Source organism: Leptonychotes weddellii, chromosome 15 (genome assembly GCF_054177405.1).
Source record: "Leptonychotes weddellii isolate Sample4059 chromosome 15, ASM5417740v2, whole genome shotgun sequence".
Taxonomy (NCBI): domain Eukaryota; kingdom Metazoa; phylum Chordata; class Mammalia; order Carnivora; family Phocidae; genus Leptonychotes; species Leptonychotes weddellii.
This window is the reverse complement of record NC_138383.1, coordinates 10,744,823-10,762,002: the sequence shown is the minus strand read 5'-3', so window position 1 is coordinate 10,762,002 and position 17,180 is coordinate 10,744,823. Positions and strand designations below refer to the sequence as shown.

Below are 17,180 nucleotides of genomic sequence, written 5' to 3'. Positions count from 1 at the left end.
TGGTTCCCTACGGGCCTGCTGGTGGCAAGGACAGAGGGGAGGAGAGAGACCGGTGGCGGGGGGGGTCTTGGGCACAGTCAGTCTATGCCACTTTGCCAGGTGGGTATTTCCCCACCACGGAGTCTCTGCAGGTAATGTGGAAGCCGTTCCCTGCAAGGAGCGGGATCCCCTCCATCACAAGCACCACGGGCAGCAGGGCGTCTTGCCCAGTGAGGGGCTTCCCCACCATGTGCCTTATCCCCACCCAGGCTCCCCCTTCAGGAACAGATGATAGAAGGCAAGGCTGAACCATGCCAGTGCCCTTCTCATACAAAGATCTCACTCCTGAGCTACAAAGGGGGGGGGGGGGGGCGGGGCGTGTGCTTGGCTGCTTCTCTAGGACCCTGTCATCCCAGCCATGCACTCCTTCACCCAGCGACCTGTGTCAGGCATCAGCTAACTGATTTGTCGGGAGGAGGAATCCTGGAACAAAGCAAAACCAGACGAGCTTCTTGGGGATCAACCCCAGGACCTTAACCTCAGCAACGAGGCATGGAAACCAACACCCCCACAGATGGAACACCATACGAGTATTGTTTTGAATTTAGAAAGAAAATAAGCAAAACAGCCAAAATCTGATGAGCTCAAAGTTCCAAAATCCAGAAGCTTTGGCGCCACGACTGACCCAGTTCACTTTCTGGTTCTGAGAACTTGGGCAGCTGAGCAGCAGGGAAACTAAAGGAGGAAGATGAACAACATTCGCTTTGACCTCTTCACTTTTCAGAACCCCTTTGACATCTCCCACCTTCAGTGACCCACAGGCAGCACCCGGGTTTGCCCCAGGAGGAAACTGAGGCAGCAGAGGTAACCCCAGTGGGTGACTATTCCTGATAATGAGCCATAACAAGTCACATTACTTATGCACAGCTTGTCCCTCTGGGCCCCAAAAAGTCCCTGAGCCAGAGACACAATGAGCCCTAAGCCTTGAGGCAGAGCACACACTCACTCCTTCTCACCTCCTCCCACCTCAGCTGCTGGGAATGGAGCTGGAAAAGGAAAAGGAGCGGGGCAAGAAACACAAGGCCTGGCTTGGGCTGTGCAGACTTCCAGTTTCTAACCGCATTTTATGGAAATCCTGCGTTCTAGTTTTTTCTTCTTGTAATCGTTTTCCAAGTTGTCATGGCAAAAAAAAAAAAAAAATTCAGCCCTCATAAAAGGCAAGCTCATTTGGGTTCCTCCCGTAAGTCACTTCGCTTAGACCCAACACCATCAGATGAGCCACAAACTCGGTCCATCCAGGCAGCCCCTTTCCTCTTCCACCAAGAGGCGCTCGGAGGCTAACCCAACACTGAGCAACCCCCTCCTGCTGATTCAGTTGCAGCCCCAGCAGGAAATGAGCCAGCAAAAGGGATGGTGAGTACAGGGTGGGAGTGGGGAAGGAATAAGATGGGTGAAGCCAGGAAGGCTAATACTCACGGGGCATCGGTGGACCAGCCAATATGCCTTCTCCTGGCAATCCAGTGCATACCTGTCTGCTTTAGTCCTTTCCTTTCCAGTCCTGAAAAGCCAAAAGCCACATAAAGGCCAGTAAGACTTTACATCTTTTGCTCAGTGATGTACCCCATTCCTGATGACCCAGACCACTCTCCCCACCTCTCCAAATAATCTGTGTTTGCAGTAATAATAATCACAGCAAACACTAACATCACACAAGTACTGACTCATTTAATCCCCCCAGTGACCTATTCCCCCTGACTTAGCAGCTCCAGGGACTACAGCAGAGAGAGACTGAATATGCCCCTCGGAGGGTCACACTGTCAGCAAGGAGCAGAGTGGGACTCGAACCCACATCGGGCCCCAGGGTCCCGCTCTGCCTCAGAGCAGAGCCCATGCTGCCACCCCAGCGTGACCGGCCCCAGCATCGGACCTCCACCACTTGCACCAACCACTGCAGTGGGTGGAGGACATTCTGGACTGACATTTCACCCCCTGGCTTCATGTTTCCCTGCGTTGATAAACAACATCGTCAACATCTGGACAAGTGGGCAGCAGGCCGTGCCCACGCTCAGTGCTGGGCAAAATGCGGGGCCTCGGGGGGCTGGGGGGTGGTCCATGTGTCTCCCCTCTATCCGGGCCGCTCCGTCACTTCAGAGACCTTGTGCCAAGTTAGGGTTTCTCTAGACCCCACTGATGATCGTGGGGATCATCAAGAGAGATCCCTCTTTTCTCTATCTCCCCTTTCCCCACGATGGAGAGGAAACGATGCTGCGCTCTCCTCCCAGGGAAGCCAGGCCACACTAATGATCGAGCCACGGGTCCCATTCAGCACCATTTCCACGGCGACCTGCGCTCACACGCTGACGCTTGTATGCCCAGGCAACGCGGGATGACGCACATGCCCTCCACAAGACAGAGACGGCAGATTTATGGGCCCACTAGCGTATTGTGAATAACATCATCACATCTAGAGAGCCAGATGGGTGGAGAGTGCCATTCCGGCGGGCTGTTTTGCCAACCTCCCCTGGAAATTAAATATAAACACTGTCATTTCAACTTCCATTTGCCAGCCTAACTGCATTTTCCACCAGGTTAACGACCCTATGGCCTCAGGAGGATGGGCCACAGACGGCCCAGGGCACTGTGGAGTCTCCACCATGCTGGAGAGCCTGGTAAATACAGTTGGTTGCTGATTGACAATAATGGTCCTTTCTGGCTTTGCTCTGCAGCTCTTCTGTGACAGATGCAGTAGAAGACACTGGCAGCCATCTGAAAGCCAGAAAGAGAGTCCTCACCAGAAAGTAAGCCCTGCCATAACCTTGAGCTTGGACTTCCCAGCTTCCAAAACTGCGAGAAAATAAATGTCTGTTGTTTAAGGCACTCGGTGTGTGGTGTTTGGTCCTGGCGGCCTGAGCGAACACAAACACATATGCCATGCCCTTGAGCAGCTTTTGGTCTAAACACTGAACAAAGAGGAAATAGATAGAAAATCACAAATTGCAGGATGAGCTCTCAGGAAAAGTTCAGGTGCTCTAGTGCAGAATCAGGGAGGGCCACTGTGGTGCTTTTTAAATATGTCTACAATTCGGGGGGCGCCTGGGTGGCTCAGTCGTTAAGCGTCTGCCTTCAGCTCAGGTCATGATCCCAGGGTCCTGGGATCGGGCCCCGCGTCTGGCTTCCTGCTCTGCGGGAAGCCTGCTTCTCCCTCTCCCACTCCCCCTGCTTGTGTTCCCTCTCTCGCTGTGTCTCTCTCTGTCAAATAAATAAATAAAATCTTGAAAAAAACAATAAATAAATATGTCTACAATTCTTTGACACTCCTTCCACTGAGAGGGGGGTCTATGTCCTCCACTCCTGGAAACCAGGTGGGTTTCTTGGGACTTGTTCAACCAACACAGTATGTCAGAAATGGCCCTCTGTGATTTTTGAGGCTGGGCCATAAAAGGTGAGAGAGCTACCTCCTCACTGGAATATTTGCCCTCGAGGCTTCCAACCACCTGTAAGCAATGTGATTGGCCCAGTACCACCATGCTGTGAGGAAGCACAAGGCACCCAGAGAGGTCCAGAGGCCCCGTGACAAGGACGAGAAATGCCCAGTCAGGGCTACAGGCCCCCATCTCCAGCCCTTGGACTGCAACCACTTGAGAGACTCAGATCCAGGACTGCCCAGCCAAGCCCTTCCCAAATTCCAGACCAATAGAAACCTTGAAAAATAATAGAGCGACTGTTGCTATTTTGAGCTACTAAGTGTTAGGATGATCTCTGTTCACTAACAACTAATCAACAAAGCCTCTCTGAGCATGTGACATTCGAACTGAGAGATCTCTCTCTGAAGGGTGATAGGACCCTATCTGGGTTTCAAAAATGGGGGCAAATGGGAGCAGAGAGACCAGTTGGGAGGATATGGCCACAGCCTGGGTGACAGTGAGGTTGGTTCAACCAGGGCAGGGAGGTGGGGGCCGACAGAAGGGGGCAGGTGGGGCAGAAGGAATTTTGCCAGGGGTGGCAACAGGACCGGATTACTAGACACTGGGCATGGGGGTTTGGGGGCGGGAGGTAAATGGGGTTCCCTGCACTGATGTGGGTAACACTAGAGGAAGAGGTTTGGTGTATGAGGGAGAGAAACAGTCCAATATGAACAAGTTAAGTTTGAGGTGTGACATCATCCTGAGATGTTAAGTAGCTGGATACTGAGTCTGGGGTTCAGAAAAGAGGTCTGTGTGGAGAGGCTCAGTATAACAAAATGGCTACCTCATGAGCCAACCTATACGGCCAACCTAATTTTGTGGTAAGACCCTGTGTTTGTATTAATCAGGGTTCTGCAGAGAAACAGAAACAGTAGACTGTTTGGTAGATAGATAGATAGATAGATAGATAGATAGATAGATAGAGGCATAATTTATTTATTTTAAGGAATAACACACATTGAGTAGTCTGGCAAGTCTAAATTCTGCAGGACACACCAGCAGGCTGGAGACCCAGGGAAGGGCTGATGTTGCAATTTGAGTCCAAAGGCAATCTGGAAACAGAACTCCTTCTTCCTCAGAAATCCTGTCTTTTTTCTTAAGGCTTTCAACTGATTAGTAAGGCCCACCCACACTTGGAGGCAATCTGCTTTACTCAAAGTCTACTGATGTAAATGTTAATCTCATCTAAAAAATACCTTTACAGGGGCACCTGGCTGGCTCAGTCGGTGAAGCATGAGACTCTTGATCCCGGGGTTGTGAGTTTGAGCCCCACACTGGGTACAGAGATTACTTAAAAATCAAAAATTAAAAAAAAAAAAAATAACTTCACCATGTCATCTTAGACTGGTGGTGGCCCAGCTATCTAGGCACCATGGTATAGACAAGTTGACACACAAAATTAGCCACTGCAGACACGATATCTGAAATTGGACGCAGGCTTTGAGTCAAGCAATGGAATTAGTGAGGGAAAGCCAGGATCTCAGAAGGAGAGAGCCTTTTATGAATTTCTCATCCCAAGGCATCTAGAAGTTATGGAGGAGAAGATGTCCTATGACATGGGCAGCACAGAGCTTTATCTAGGCTGAGGCAAAGGCCCGAGTGGTGGGGCCTGTGGGAGCCACTGAGAATAGCCCTGAGCTGCACAGGCAGCTAGCGTGTCCTGAAAGGCATTTGTCAGGGTCTGCAGTCCTCAGGATCACTGGGCTATCCTGCTCAGAGCAGAGAGCTGGAGGAGGATGAAAGGGTTCTGGCCCAGTGTGGAACCCAGTAGAAAATCAAAACTGGTGCACTGACTGGAACTAAGTAATACTAGCCCAGGCTCAACCATTACCTCACAGAGTGACCTTGCCACGGACTGCTTAAACTCTCTAAGCCTCACTTTCCCCATTTGTGGATGTAGAGGTGACAAGAATTACTGCTGTGAGCACTTCCCTCTCACCAACACGAAAGGAGACAGTACACAGGACTCACCCCATGAAGCCTTATGAACAAATACAAGTGATGGGAAGTTAGAGCATTCCCCCCAACTGCTCTGTCTCAAACATACTTAAGCAGAAACATGTCAATGGTGAAAGGCCCATGCCAGGTCTCTGAGCAATGCTCCTCTACCTGAATCTCAAGCCTCAGAGCAGATATCCCCCCTTCAAGGCAATAAAGCCATCTGCCATTAGAATTTTTGTGTTTCCGGACCCAGCACTCCTGCATAACAGTGCTCACCTCTTTGATGGCTTATTTTATGTGTCAACTTGACTGGGTTGCAGGATGGCCAGATATTTGGTCAAATATTATTCTGGGTGTGCCTCTGATGGTGTTTTCAGAGGGGGGTATTTTAAGTTGAAGACCTGAATGGAACAAAAGGGATGATACTCCCCTAAATGACAAGGAATTCCTCCTGCCTGATGGCCTTGAGCTGGGACATTCCTGCCTTCTCAACTAAAACATCAGCTCCGGGGTCCCCAAGCCTGCCAGCCTTCAGACGAACCTAAACCACCAGCTCTCCTGGGTCCCCAGCCTACCAACTGCAGGTCTTGTAACTTCTCAGCCTCTGTAATTGTGTGAGCCAATGCCTTATCATAAATCTCTCAATATATATACATACATATATATCCTACTGTTTCTGTTTCTCTAGAGAGCCCTAACTAATCCCCACTACTCCAATCCTAAGGCTGCTTGATGAGAGTCCACTGTCCAGCCCAACTATGCACCAGCAAAGGTAGACCTTCCAGAAACTGGACCTGCCAGAGTGAGTGAGCCTGGGCCAGCCAGACTTACCCATTTTGGTAATATATGGTATCAGTCTCCAGATATTCCTGACTCCCCTATGTTGCAGGCCCACGGTAGGATTGTACATCCCTACCCAAATGCCTTTGAAGTTGGGCACAACCATATGAGGAGCTGCTTTGGCTAATGATTTGTGAACAGAAGTGACATCCATCACTTGTGACCTGCACAGGCTCTGTCTCCCTCTGCTCCAGCAACAGGCAAAGCCTGGATGGTGCTGCTCCTTCAGCATGGCTTCTGGAGTGGGCACAAAGCACATCAGGGCCCCACTAACCCACAGTGGACATGTAACACAAGCAAGAAATGAACCTGTGGTTTCATGCTTTCGGGACCTGGGGGCTGTTTGTTACGACAACCTGACCTTGTCCTGACTGATTCACTCTCTCTAACATTTACATCTGGCTCTCAGAGACAAGGCAGAGCCTTCCAGGGACTTCCGGCTCTAGTTCTGAAGTGGACAGCAGGCAAATGAGAGCTGCAGTGAGTGGTTCTACCGCTCGAATCCGCTTAAGATCTTTTTATGGCTCCCCATGGCCCTTTGCACAAAACAGTCTCATGATCTACTCCTGCTAACATCTCGGGTCTCACTTCTGTCAGTCCCAGGGTCTATGCTCTCTGCTCCAGCCACACAGAACTGCATCAAGTAGGTGTTCCCTGGACTCTAGACTCTGGTTCTGTCTGCTTAGGAGATCCTTCCTTATACCTTGCCTTTCCTCTCCATCCACCACCACCATCGTTCACCTGGAAACTCCTATGCAGCCTCTAGGTTCAATGTTGTTTCTCCAGCTCCTTCTGGAAACCCCTGTGTGAGGCATTCACTTCGGTGTAGCATCATGGCCTGTTTGCTCATCTGCCTGATCCCAGACTGTGCCTTTATACTCCCCAGGCCTAGCCCAGTGTTTGACACATAATGCCCCATAAAGGTTTATTTGAATAAAAGGAAACAAAGAAGGAAGGGAGGAAGAAAGGACAACCAGTGGACAAACATCATCTTTTGCTTACCTGTATTGCTCTTTGGCCTGCATAATGACAAAGTCCCATTTGTAGTTAATTTTTTTATTCAAGAAATTGTAATTTTCCTAGAAATGGAAAATGAAAAGAACACTAAGCCCCATGACATACGCTGTGTGCAGAGGGCAGAGAGCTCTAAGTCACTGAGGGCATGCCTCTGGCCCTGCAGCAACCTAGCCCCAGCCAAATGATCTCCCATCCCAGCTTTGCAAAGACATGCATTCAAAGGGTAGCACCAAATTCTCAAAAAGCCTTTACAACAAAAGCCACACCCTGGCTTGGATTTTTTTTTAAATAAATATATCCCAAATCTGATTAGGAAGAGGAGAATAGAGTGGGAGAAAACACAGAAACTCAGTATTCAACGACAGAGCATCACAAATGCACAAAGACAAGTCCTAACATTGGCATGATGCTGGCTCTTCCAAAAATATGTCTGTAAATAATAAAAACACAGCAAGATTAATGCTGTCTGCCCAGAAATCTAGCCTTTTGAGGGCTTGGGTGTGTTCTTTGAGAAATCTGACTCATCTGGCCTAAAACAAAAGCTACACTATTGTTTTCCCATCACAAACTATTGTGTGTCCAGTAGTCACTGAGGCAAGAGCTTAAATTACAGCAGGAGAAACTGAAGCTTGACATGGGGACAAATTTATTTCAGGAGCTGCTTCTAAACAGATAGATGGATGAATGGTGGATGGATAGATGGAGGGATGGATCATGGATGAATGAATGGATGGTGGATGGATAGATGGATGGATGGTGGATGGATGAATGGTGGATGTGTGGATGGATTGATGGTGGATGGATGGTGGATGATGGATAGACAGTGGGTGGATGGATGGTAGATGATGGATGGATAGACAGTGGGTGGATGGATGGATGATGAATGAAGAGTGGATGGGTGGGTGGATGGATGGATATTTGGATAGATAGTGGATGGATGGATGGTAGGTGGATGGATGGACAGTGGGTGGATGGATGGATGGTGGATGAAGGGTGGATGGGTTGGTAGATGGATGGATAGTGGATGGATGGTTGGACAGATAGTGGATGGATGGATGGATGGTGGATGAAGGGTGGATGGGTGGGTGGATGGATGGATGGTGGATGGATGGCTGGATAGATAGTGGATGGATGGATGGATGGATGGATAGATAATGGGTGGATGGATGGATGGATGGATGATGGATGAAGGATGGATTGATGGTGGATAGATGGTGGATGGATGGTGAATGGATGGATAGATGGATAGATGATGGATGGATGGATGATGACGGTACATATGATGTAGCAAAGGGGAAAGAGAAAAAAAAACAGCTCAAGACTATTCCAACTATAACAACTTGTACTTGAAAGCATCTCTGTACCTTTTCATATTCTTCTAAAATCCCTTTCTTCTTCATATTTCGCTTGGCTAAATAGATGGCTGGAAAAGAAAACAATGACATTTTCCATCATCACCATATTTTAAAACTGCATCTGCAGCCTTTATGTGCATGAGGCTGCTGTGCTTGGCTTGGTGGGAAGAAGTCTCAGCAGACCCCTGCTCCCTTCCCTGAGAACACTCCCAGTACAGATGTGAACTGACATAAAGGTCATGATGACAGCAAGACAAATGTCACCAAAATGTGGCAAGTAAATAAGCAGCATGCTAAGCGCTAGCAAAAGCATAGGGGGCTGGAGTTTTACCATAGTCTGTATCTTCAGCTGGCCACTGCTGGGTGGGCCAGAAATACGGCGTCTACAAAAGAAACCAGGAAACCATACTTAAACACTGGGCTGTGACTGTCCCCCTGGGCCCCCAGCCCTGTGGCTTGAGATGAAACTACTGTGAGGATATGAAACCACACAATTACCTTCTCAGATAAGATTAATCCCATATTAACACCAAGGTCAAGGCCAAGACCTACCTGAAATCGGTAGAGGCTGTTGTCAGGCTTGAGAACGAGATTCCTGGGATCTTGCAGGGGGTAAATGTAGCCATACTTGACAATAAAGTTGCCCAAGTTCTGTGCCTCTGAGAAAAAACAGTTAAGACATGGAAGTCAAGAGCAGACACAGAAGGCTCATTGCCCGACCCCCACACAGCACCCCAAACTCCAGGAGAGGTGCCCCCATCCTAACAGCACTTAATCCAAGGAGTGAGGACAGTGGTTCCTGAACTTGGCTATGGGCAAATATCAGCTGGGGAGCATGGTAAGAGGAAGATTCCCACAGCCTGACCCCTGAGAATGACAACTCCTAAGTCCAGGGGGAGCCAGTGAACCCAAATGTTAATGGGTACCACAGGTGTTTGGAGAAGCTTCTTTGGGCCCTTTGGGTCTGGAGAAGTCCCTGGGAGCAGGGAATGTCTCTGACCTACAGAAAGTTCCTCACTCAAAGAGGAAAGCAAAGAGGAGGCCAAGTTTATTGTCAACTTCTATCCCAAGCTCAATTCTGCTTGCATCCCAGGTCCAGATTCCATTCCCCCCCACCTCACTTTAATTCCCACCCACCTTCACTGAGCTTGGAAACACAGTCTTGTTTCTGGATTTGCATCAGTTAAAGGAAAACCTTCCTGGCTCTTTCTCAGAGGCACCAATGAAGCAGGTGTCTTTCCATCCATCACTGAGAGAGAATTCCATCCCTCCAGTCCTCAGGCCCAAGGCCCCAACCCACATCCCATCCCCATCTCAGCCCCCAAAGCCTGAGAAGACCTTCTCCCTATACCTCCTTCTTCGTGTCTCACTCCCTCCATCATCAAGCCTCATGTTTTATGCCTTGTTGTAGCAACAGCCTTTTTTTCTAGTGGGAGGTCTGTTCCTCAGATTCTTTCTGTTCCAATCCATCCCTCAAATTGCTGCAAACATCCCAGCTTAACGTATGATTATCATGCATACTGCCATGCTCAAAAATCCCCCATGGCTTCCTATTACTTGTCTCCCAGATAAAACTTGGAATTTGCAGGGGCGCCTGGGTGGCTCAGTCGGTTAAGCATCCGTCTCTTGATTTCGGCTCAGGTTGTGATCTTGGGGTCCTGGAATCGAGCCCCGAGTCAGGCTCAGTGCCGAGTCTGCTTGGAGTTCTCCCTCTCCCTCTGGCCCTCTGCCTGCTCACTCACTCTCTCTCAAATAAATAAATAAATCTTTTTTTAAAAAAAGTTTGCAATTTGCAAACATGCCAACTATACTCCTATCCCTACCCCTCCACTACCCTCCACACCCAGCTGAAGTCATTTCTCCCAATTTCCACTTGTTCCCGCTCCCTGTCTCATTCATTCCATTTCTACACCACAGCTCCTGCTAGTTCCCCCAGGAAGACAGACCCTCAGGGCTCCCCTCCACAATTCACAAGCATCCCTTCTTTCGAAACCAGCTGTATGTGTGCATCACCCCTCCAAGAATTCTCTCTTGGCTGATTCTTCCCCAATTACCTATTACTCATGTGCTCTCAATATTTTGTATGAAAAATTATTTTTTTTCCCCCTGATTATCATGCCTTCATTTTTGATTCGGGTTGTTTTACACGTGAATGCCTTGTCTCTCTGATGTCAATTTCTGAGAGACAAAGGTTAAGCCTCTGCTTAGTCTCCACCCTCCAGAGATTCTTTGGGGGCGCTGCACACACAGCTGTCCTTGTTGCAGGGGTGCCGGATGAGCTCTCACCCAGATTAGAGATCCAAAGCCGCTGGGCGATCCACTGTAGAACGTCACTTCCTGCAAACCAGAAGTATTTGGCCATTGTCAGAGCTTCTAAGCACATCCCCTGACCTCTACACCCTCCTCCACGCTGTTGCCTGACTGGTCTCTGCTGGGCTCAGCTGGGATCTCGTCCCTCTTCTGCTCCAAACTTTCAGGAACTCCCCTCCACTGCCCCCTACTATGTTCACTAAACCCTGCAGCCCATGATTCAGGGTCATCCAGGATCTGACTCCAGCCAGATTTCTCATTGAACTTCCCCCACACACCCTCGATAGTACTTATTTTCTTACCTTACAACAATTTGTGCATGGACTATCAGTCATCAGATAGGAAGTAAACAGCCTAAGTCTTAACGCTGGAATAAAACCAGACCCAAGGCATGCTGTCTGTGGGGCTCCAGATGGAGCCTGGTCACGTGAAGGTAAATCAGAGCAAGAGATGGGAGGAAACGTAGGGATGAGCTAAGGGTGAAGGGATGGTTCTCCTAGACTCCCAATCTCCCAGGCGGAACTCCGAGGAGTCAGAAAATTCTAAATTCAGACCTGGCCTATCAGGTCATTGTGAAGGTACTTTGGTCAAATCAGGAGGATGGAACGTATTTTGGCAACACCCTGAGGGCTGATTTGTAACTTTGGACAAGGGGATGTGGACTCCACTTGTAGTCTTGCCCTGGGCTCTGCAAGTCTTAGGGGCTGGTTGGGGACAATGCAGAGTGAAGACTGGTGTGAAAAAAAGCAGAAGAGGCTGACAGGGAGGAGATCAGGAGAGATCAGCAGAGAACGAGCACCCCCCTCCGACCCGTCTCCCAAGGATTCAGTTTTATCTAAGGACCAAAGCAAGCCAAGTTCCACCAACAATCCAGAACTGTCATTGGACCGCAAGGAAGCTGTGTGCTTCCGCCTCACCCTGGGCCCTGCAGCCCCATAAGCAGAACAGGCTCCTTGGAGGAGGAGGGCAATAGCAACTCCGAGGAAAGATAAGATGCCTGGAATCAACCACTCCAATTCAGATGTCATCTTGCAAACACCAATGACCACATGTTCCAGCAACTTCAGCCTGCTTTACAAAGGCCAAGCTTGGTCCTGACTGCGTGGGAACTGGCCCACAGAACATACCAAGAAGGAGGAGCCAGGTCTGAGACCCCACTGCCTGTGTCCTTGTGGCTAAACTTTTCCAAATACTTCCCTCCTCAGTGGTAGTGAAGGGGCATTTCTTCCGGGCCCCTCCAGGGAAGGCCCTTATGACCCACTCACACACTGTCTGGGCTTAATTACCTGCCCATGGCATGGCTAAGGATGGACAACCTACAATTCTTATCTTCCTCTCCATGCCTGGGGGCACAAGTGTCCAGAAATTACCTCTGTCTATGCCCACATGCCCACCATTATTGCTCTCAGTGGGTTCTCGTCTGTTGCTCTTAGTTTCATTCACCCCTGGTTGGCTGTCCTAAAGCAAAATTCTTCATCTCAAATCCTACATAAACTCCTAGCTAGGACTGGGTGTTTTAGACTTTCCACCTGGGGTCTCCTTGAATGCTACTCAGAGGTATGCAGACCGAGAGAGAGAGAGACCCAGGCAGATAGCAGACTGATTAGCGCTCTCCACCAAGGAGCCAAGGGTTTTCTCATCCATTTGACTGCTTCCTAAAATAGACCAAATAAGATTACAGGGCCACCAGCGTCTGCACCACGTGGTCTGTGTAATAGCGCAGCAAGCTCCCAGGTCAGCCACCTTCATCCCCAGAAGTCCTGGGTCACCTGCCCCCCAAGGAGTTGGGTGCTGATTACCCAATTTGCTTGTATCAGAGCTGATGCAAGACCCAGGGCTTCCCCCTGAGTCCTGTTCCAACGGCAGCTGAAATTCACTCACAGGAGGAACAGGAAAAAACATGGCAGGTGGGCAGCCTCGCCCAAACCCGGGAACCAAGTGTGCCCTGTGTGCAAGGAAAGAAAGTAGCTTATGCACACTGACAGCGGATAAGGGGACCGACATTGGAGTCACATTGCTGGGGTCAGATCCAAGCTCAGCCATGTGCAAGTTTAGTAACCGGGGGACCAGTGGCTGAACCTCTCCGCTTGTCCATGGCCCCATATGCAAAAAGCAGATGGTCCCATCGACCCCGAACTTGACCGTGGTTATTAAGTGACACAGTGTGGGAAGTTGCTAGTTATCACCACACATCAAGCATCCGTGCTTGCTGACAGGCCGCAGGCCGAACTTGGACCTCGAGCCACAGACTGCCAAGCCCTGTGTGTGGATGGTCCCAGGCCAAGACTAAGTCACAAGATACATTACCTGTCATGGCGTGAGGGACACTGGTGACCAGAACCTTCTGGCTCTGCATTCTGACCCCCGTCTCTGGGTTCTGCATGTCCTTCACTAGGACTTCGATCTGCAAAACAGAACCAAAAGCACTAGCTGACCAGAACTGTTTCAAAAGCCAAGCAAGGCCCCTTTCTGCAGCACGGAGGGAGCAAACGATGGGAAGGGGAGTCCATGAGGAGTTTGCGACCCGGCTGGACACTGAGTAATTCCAACACAACTAGATTCAACGTGTGATTCACAGACACAAACACCCTCGCTGGGTGCAGGAGCTCGGAGAAGTGTGCCCGGACTTGGAGATTCTGCACAGGCCCAGAGGAGAAGGGGAGGCTCAGAAAACAAGGATTTGGGCGCCTGGGTGGCTCAGTCGTTAAGCGGCTGCCTTCGGCTCAGGTCACGATCCCAGGGTCCTGGGATCGAGTCCCGCATCGGGCTCCCTGCTCGGCAAGAAGCCTGCTTCTCCCTCTCCCATTCCCCCTGCTTGTGTTCCTGCTCTCACTCTCTCTCTCTCTGTCAAATAGATAAATAAAATCTTTAAAAAAAAAAAAAAGAAAGAAAGAAAAGAAAACGAGGATTTTGCTGGACAGAAAGTGAGAAGCCACAGACACCAGTGCCCAGGGCGAGAGAGGGACAGACAACGGGGGCAGATGATGCAGGAACGACAGCCAGGGGCCGGATCACAACTGGCCTCGAAGGCCACTCCCGGAGTGTGCACTGGGCTCCTGCAGCGACTGCTGGGCAGTGGCACGGTTCTGCCCAAGCTCGGGAAATGTGGCCCACGACAGAGAAGAACGCTGAAGCATGAGGAAGTTTGCCAAGGAGGAGAAAAGGAGGGAGATCCATTTGAAGCTACTGCAAAGAAATGGGGCTCCCCGCTTGCCACTTCTGCCCCATGGTATCTTCTCAGGTGGGCAGCCAGAGAGAGTCGTTCAATTATTTTAGAAGGTGTCACTCCTCTGCTCGAAACCCTGCATCGGCCATTCCACTCAAGGCAATGGCAGGGTTCCCCTACTGTCTATGTGGTTGGGACCCCTTCCTCCCTTGACTCTCCCCCCACCACCGCCCACCTGGCTCCCTCCGATCCAGCCACACTGGCCACCTTGCTGCTCCCTGCCCATGCCAAACACATACCCAGCCTTCTGCCCCAGGGCCTTTGCTCTGGCTTTTCCCTGTGCCTGGACTGCTCTTCCCTATGTAACTAACTCACTCACCACCTTCTTCAGCTAACATGCCCAGGAGGCCCACCCTGACCATCCTACTTAACACTACAACCTTGAACTCCTGGCATTCCTGATCCCCTACTCGCTTTTTCGAGAGCACTCACCCTCTAACATGGGAAATTATCTGCCTATCGATCACAGTGTTTACTGTGTGTCTCCTTTGTTCCTAGAAGGTAAGCTCTTCAAGGGCGGGTCTTCTGTCCGTTACGGCCTGACGCTGTTATCGTGCACGCTGGCATAGTGCCGGACACGTAGCTGGGACTCAATAAGCAGCTGGTGCACGAGTTAATATGTAAATGAAAGCAATGGCAGGGGCGAAAGGAAGGCACCGCTCTTAGAGCCCTAGTTAACTCGAGTGAACTGTACTTGCAAGTGATTGACTTGTTCAGTGAGGGTGGCAAAGTTTGTAACTCCTATGCTCAGAGTTGCCAGTTCCCAAAATAGAAAATGTAGGAAGTGCCAAAAAGAAGGTGCACCTTCTGAGAGCCAAAGCTCCTGCTTTGGAATGCTGACTGAGCTCACCACGGTGTCTGGGAGGTGACAGGCAATGAATGCCCCAAGCGTGAAAGAGATAAGGGTCAGAGATACGAATTAGTCATGAGCATTGGAGAGAGAGGTGAAGCAAAGTGAACCAGTGAGCTGTCCAAGGGAGAGCGAACTTTATGCAGGAAGACATCCATCCACAAGGATGGCCCTGGTGCTCTTTATGTTTTTTTAATTTTATTAATAAAAAATAGTTTTCCACTTGAAAAATTTAAATGGAAGTAAAATCAACTGAAGGATATTTTATTTTTTTTTAAAGATTTTATTTATTTATTTGAGACAGAGAGAATGAGAGAGAGAGAGAGAGCACATGAGAGGGGGGAGGGTCAGAGGGAGAAGCAGGCTCCCTGCCGAGCAGAGAGCCCGATGTGGGACTCGATCCAGGGACTCCAGGATCATGACCTGAGCCGAAGGCAGTCGCTTAACCAACTGAGCCACCCAGGCGCCCAACCGAAGGATATTTTAAAACAAACTGGATGGCTTGGCACAATTAAAAAAAGACAACCCACGTGTGTCTCCTGTCAATGTTTATCACGGGCACTGACAAAGCCTCACGTATCCGAGGTTTCAAGCTTCCTGTTCCCCCAGAAAACCCCTCACTCCTGAAGAAACCACACATCTCCCAGCCTGCCGTGTGCTTACTGTGGTCAATCAGTCATTCAACAACCAGGCAGTCACTCTGGAAAACCAAAGATAAGGCGATGTGGTCCCTGAGCCCAAGGAGCTCACTGGTGCAAGGATATTATGGGACAACGTGGGAGGTACAGTGACGAAGGTGAGTTCAGGGTATGATAAGAACACAACAGCGCCAGGAGAGGGTCAGGAGTGGGGACTCCTGGAGCGAATCTTAAAAAGATGAATAGGAATCAGGCACCAGAAAGTGGGGGAAATGGCTCCGGGGATAGCAGGAGCAGAAGCACAGAATACGAATGGGCAAGTAGGAATGAAAACCTTCCCTGTCCTTCTCCGTCCGGAAACCCTCTTCTGCAAATAGCTGGATGTATCCTCCTGGAGGGCTGCATCTCAAACCCAACCTGGCCACGTTCCAGCCGCTACCCAAACCAAAACAGGTCACTGATTCACCTGCTTCCCCCCAATTTAACTAACTGGGTTATCTCATCATTATTCTCCTGCTTTTAAATAAAATAACACTCCCGCGCTCCGTACAGCCCTTTACAATTACCAGTCCTTTAGACGTTGCACAGTGGCTGTGGTACAAAGAAAAGAAACCCACGGTTCTCACAGCTCCATGGGGCTTCCATTCTCTACTAACTGTGGGATTTCACTGAACCTCTCTGAATGTCCTTTCTCTACCATAAAATGGGGACAGTGATAGTCTATGCCCAGGTAATTAACATGCTTTCGCAATCTCTTAGAATCTCATTAAGTAATTGTGTAAAAATGTTTTACAAGGACAGATATGTTATATACTCATAAAGATATATACTTTATCAGGGTGCCTGGGTGGCTCAGTCGGTTAAGTGTCTGCCTTCAACTCAGGTTGTGATCCTGAGGTCCAGGGATGGAGCCCGGTGTTGGGCTCCCTGCTCAGCGGGGAGTCTGCTTCTCCCTCTCCCTCTGCCTCTCCCTCCCATCCCTCTCTCTCTCTCTCTCTCAAATAAATAAATAAAATCTTTTTTAAAAAAGATATATACTTTATCAGGAGAGATTCATGTTAGTGGTTATGGTTGGAATCATTAATATTAGTAGCTTTTGTATAATTAATGCATCTTTGAAACTTTGCATGCAGGCTGTTTAGATGCCTGCGAATAAAAACCCTGCTCTCCTTGCTGTTCAAATACAGGTATTTATTGAGCATGATTAAGCGTGCTGCACTGTGGGGGGGCGGGTGATACAACAAGGTAAAAGACATTCTCCTAGTCCACAGAGGACTGGGAAGACATTTGTATGAAAATAAAAAGTTAACTAAGATACATGCTAGAGATCTGGGTGCAGAAAAAGCCCAGTTCAAATCCCTGCTCAATGTAGAAGCTAAGTAAATTGCTAAATTTCACTAAGACTCATTTCTCTGTAAAATAGAGATTACAATAGTACCTATATCATCAGACAGAAGATTATCTGAGATTCAGTGTGAAGAGCACTTAATATGGTGCTATGCACAGGCTATTTAGTGGATAGCAAGTGCAGGCTGAATTAGGCACCAAATAAAGGGGAAG

The 17,180-nt window shown here is 49.3% G+C and overlaps 1 protein-coding gene across 3 annotated transcripts in view; it reads right to left on the bottom strand.

Annotated features, from left to right (window-relative positions):
* The window catches only part of RGS9 (regulator of G protein signaling 9), a 75,832-nt gene that overhangs the window by 42,096 nt on the left and 16,556 nt on the right, over positions 1-17,180 (bottom strand). For all 3 annotated transcript variants that reach the window (XM_081804611.1, XM_006741903.3, XM_006741901.3), the window contains 7 exons: positions 13,214-13,310; positions 10,883-10,933; positions 9,149-9,255; positions 8,928-8,979; positions 8,606-8,664; positions 7,227-7,303; positions 1,456-1,537 (listed from right to left, as the gene is read on the bottom strand). In XM_081804611.1, coding sequence (XP_081660737.1) covers positions 1,456-1,537; positions 7,227-7,303; positions 8,606-8,664; positions 8,928-8,979; positions 9,149-9,255; positions 10,883-10,933; positions 13,214-13,289 — 504 coding nt within the window. In that variant the 5' untranslated portion in view covers positions 13,290-13,310. The remainder of the gene's footprint in view (positions 1-1,455; positions 1,538-7,226; positions 7,304-8,605; positions 8,665-8,927; positions 8,980-9,148; positions 9,256-10,882; positions 10,934-13,213; positions 13,311-17,180) is intronic.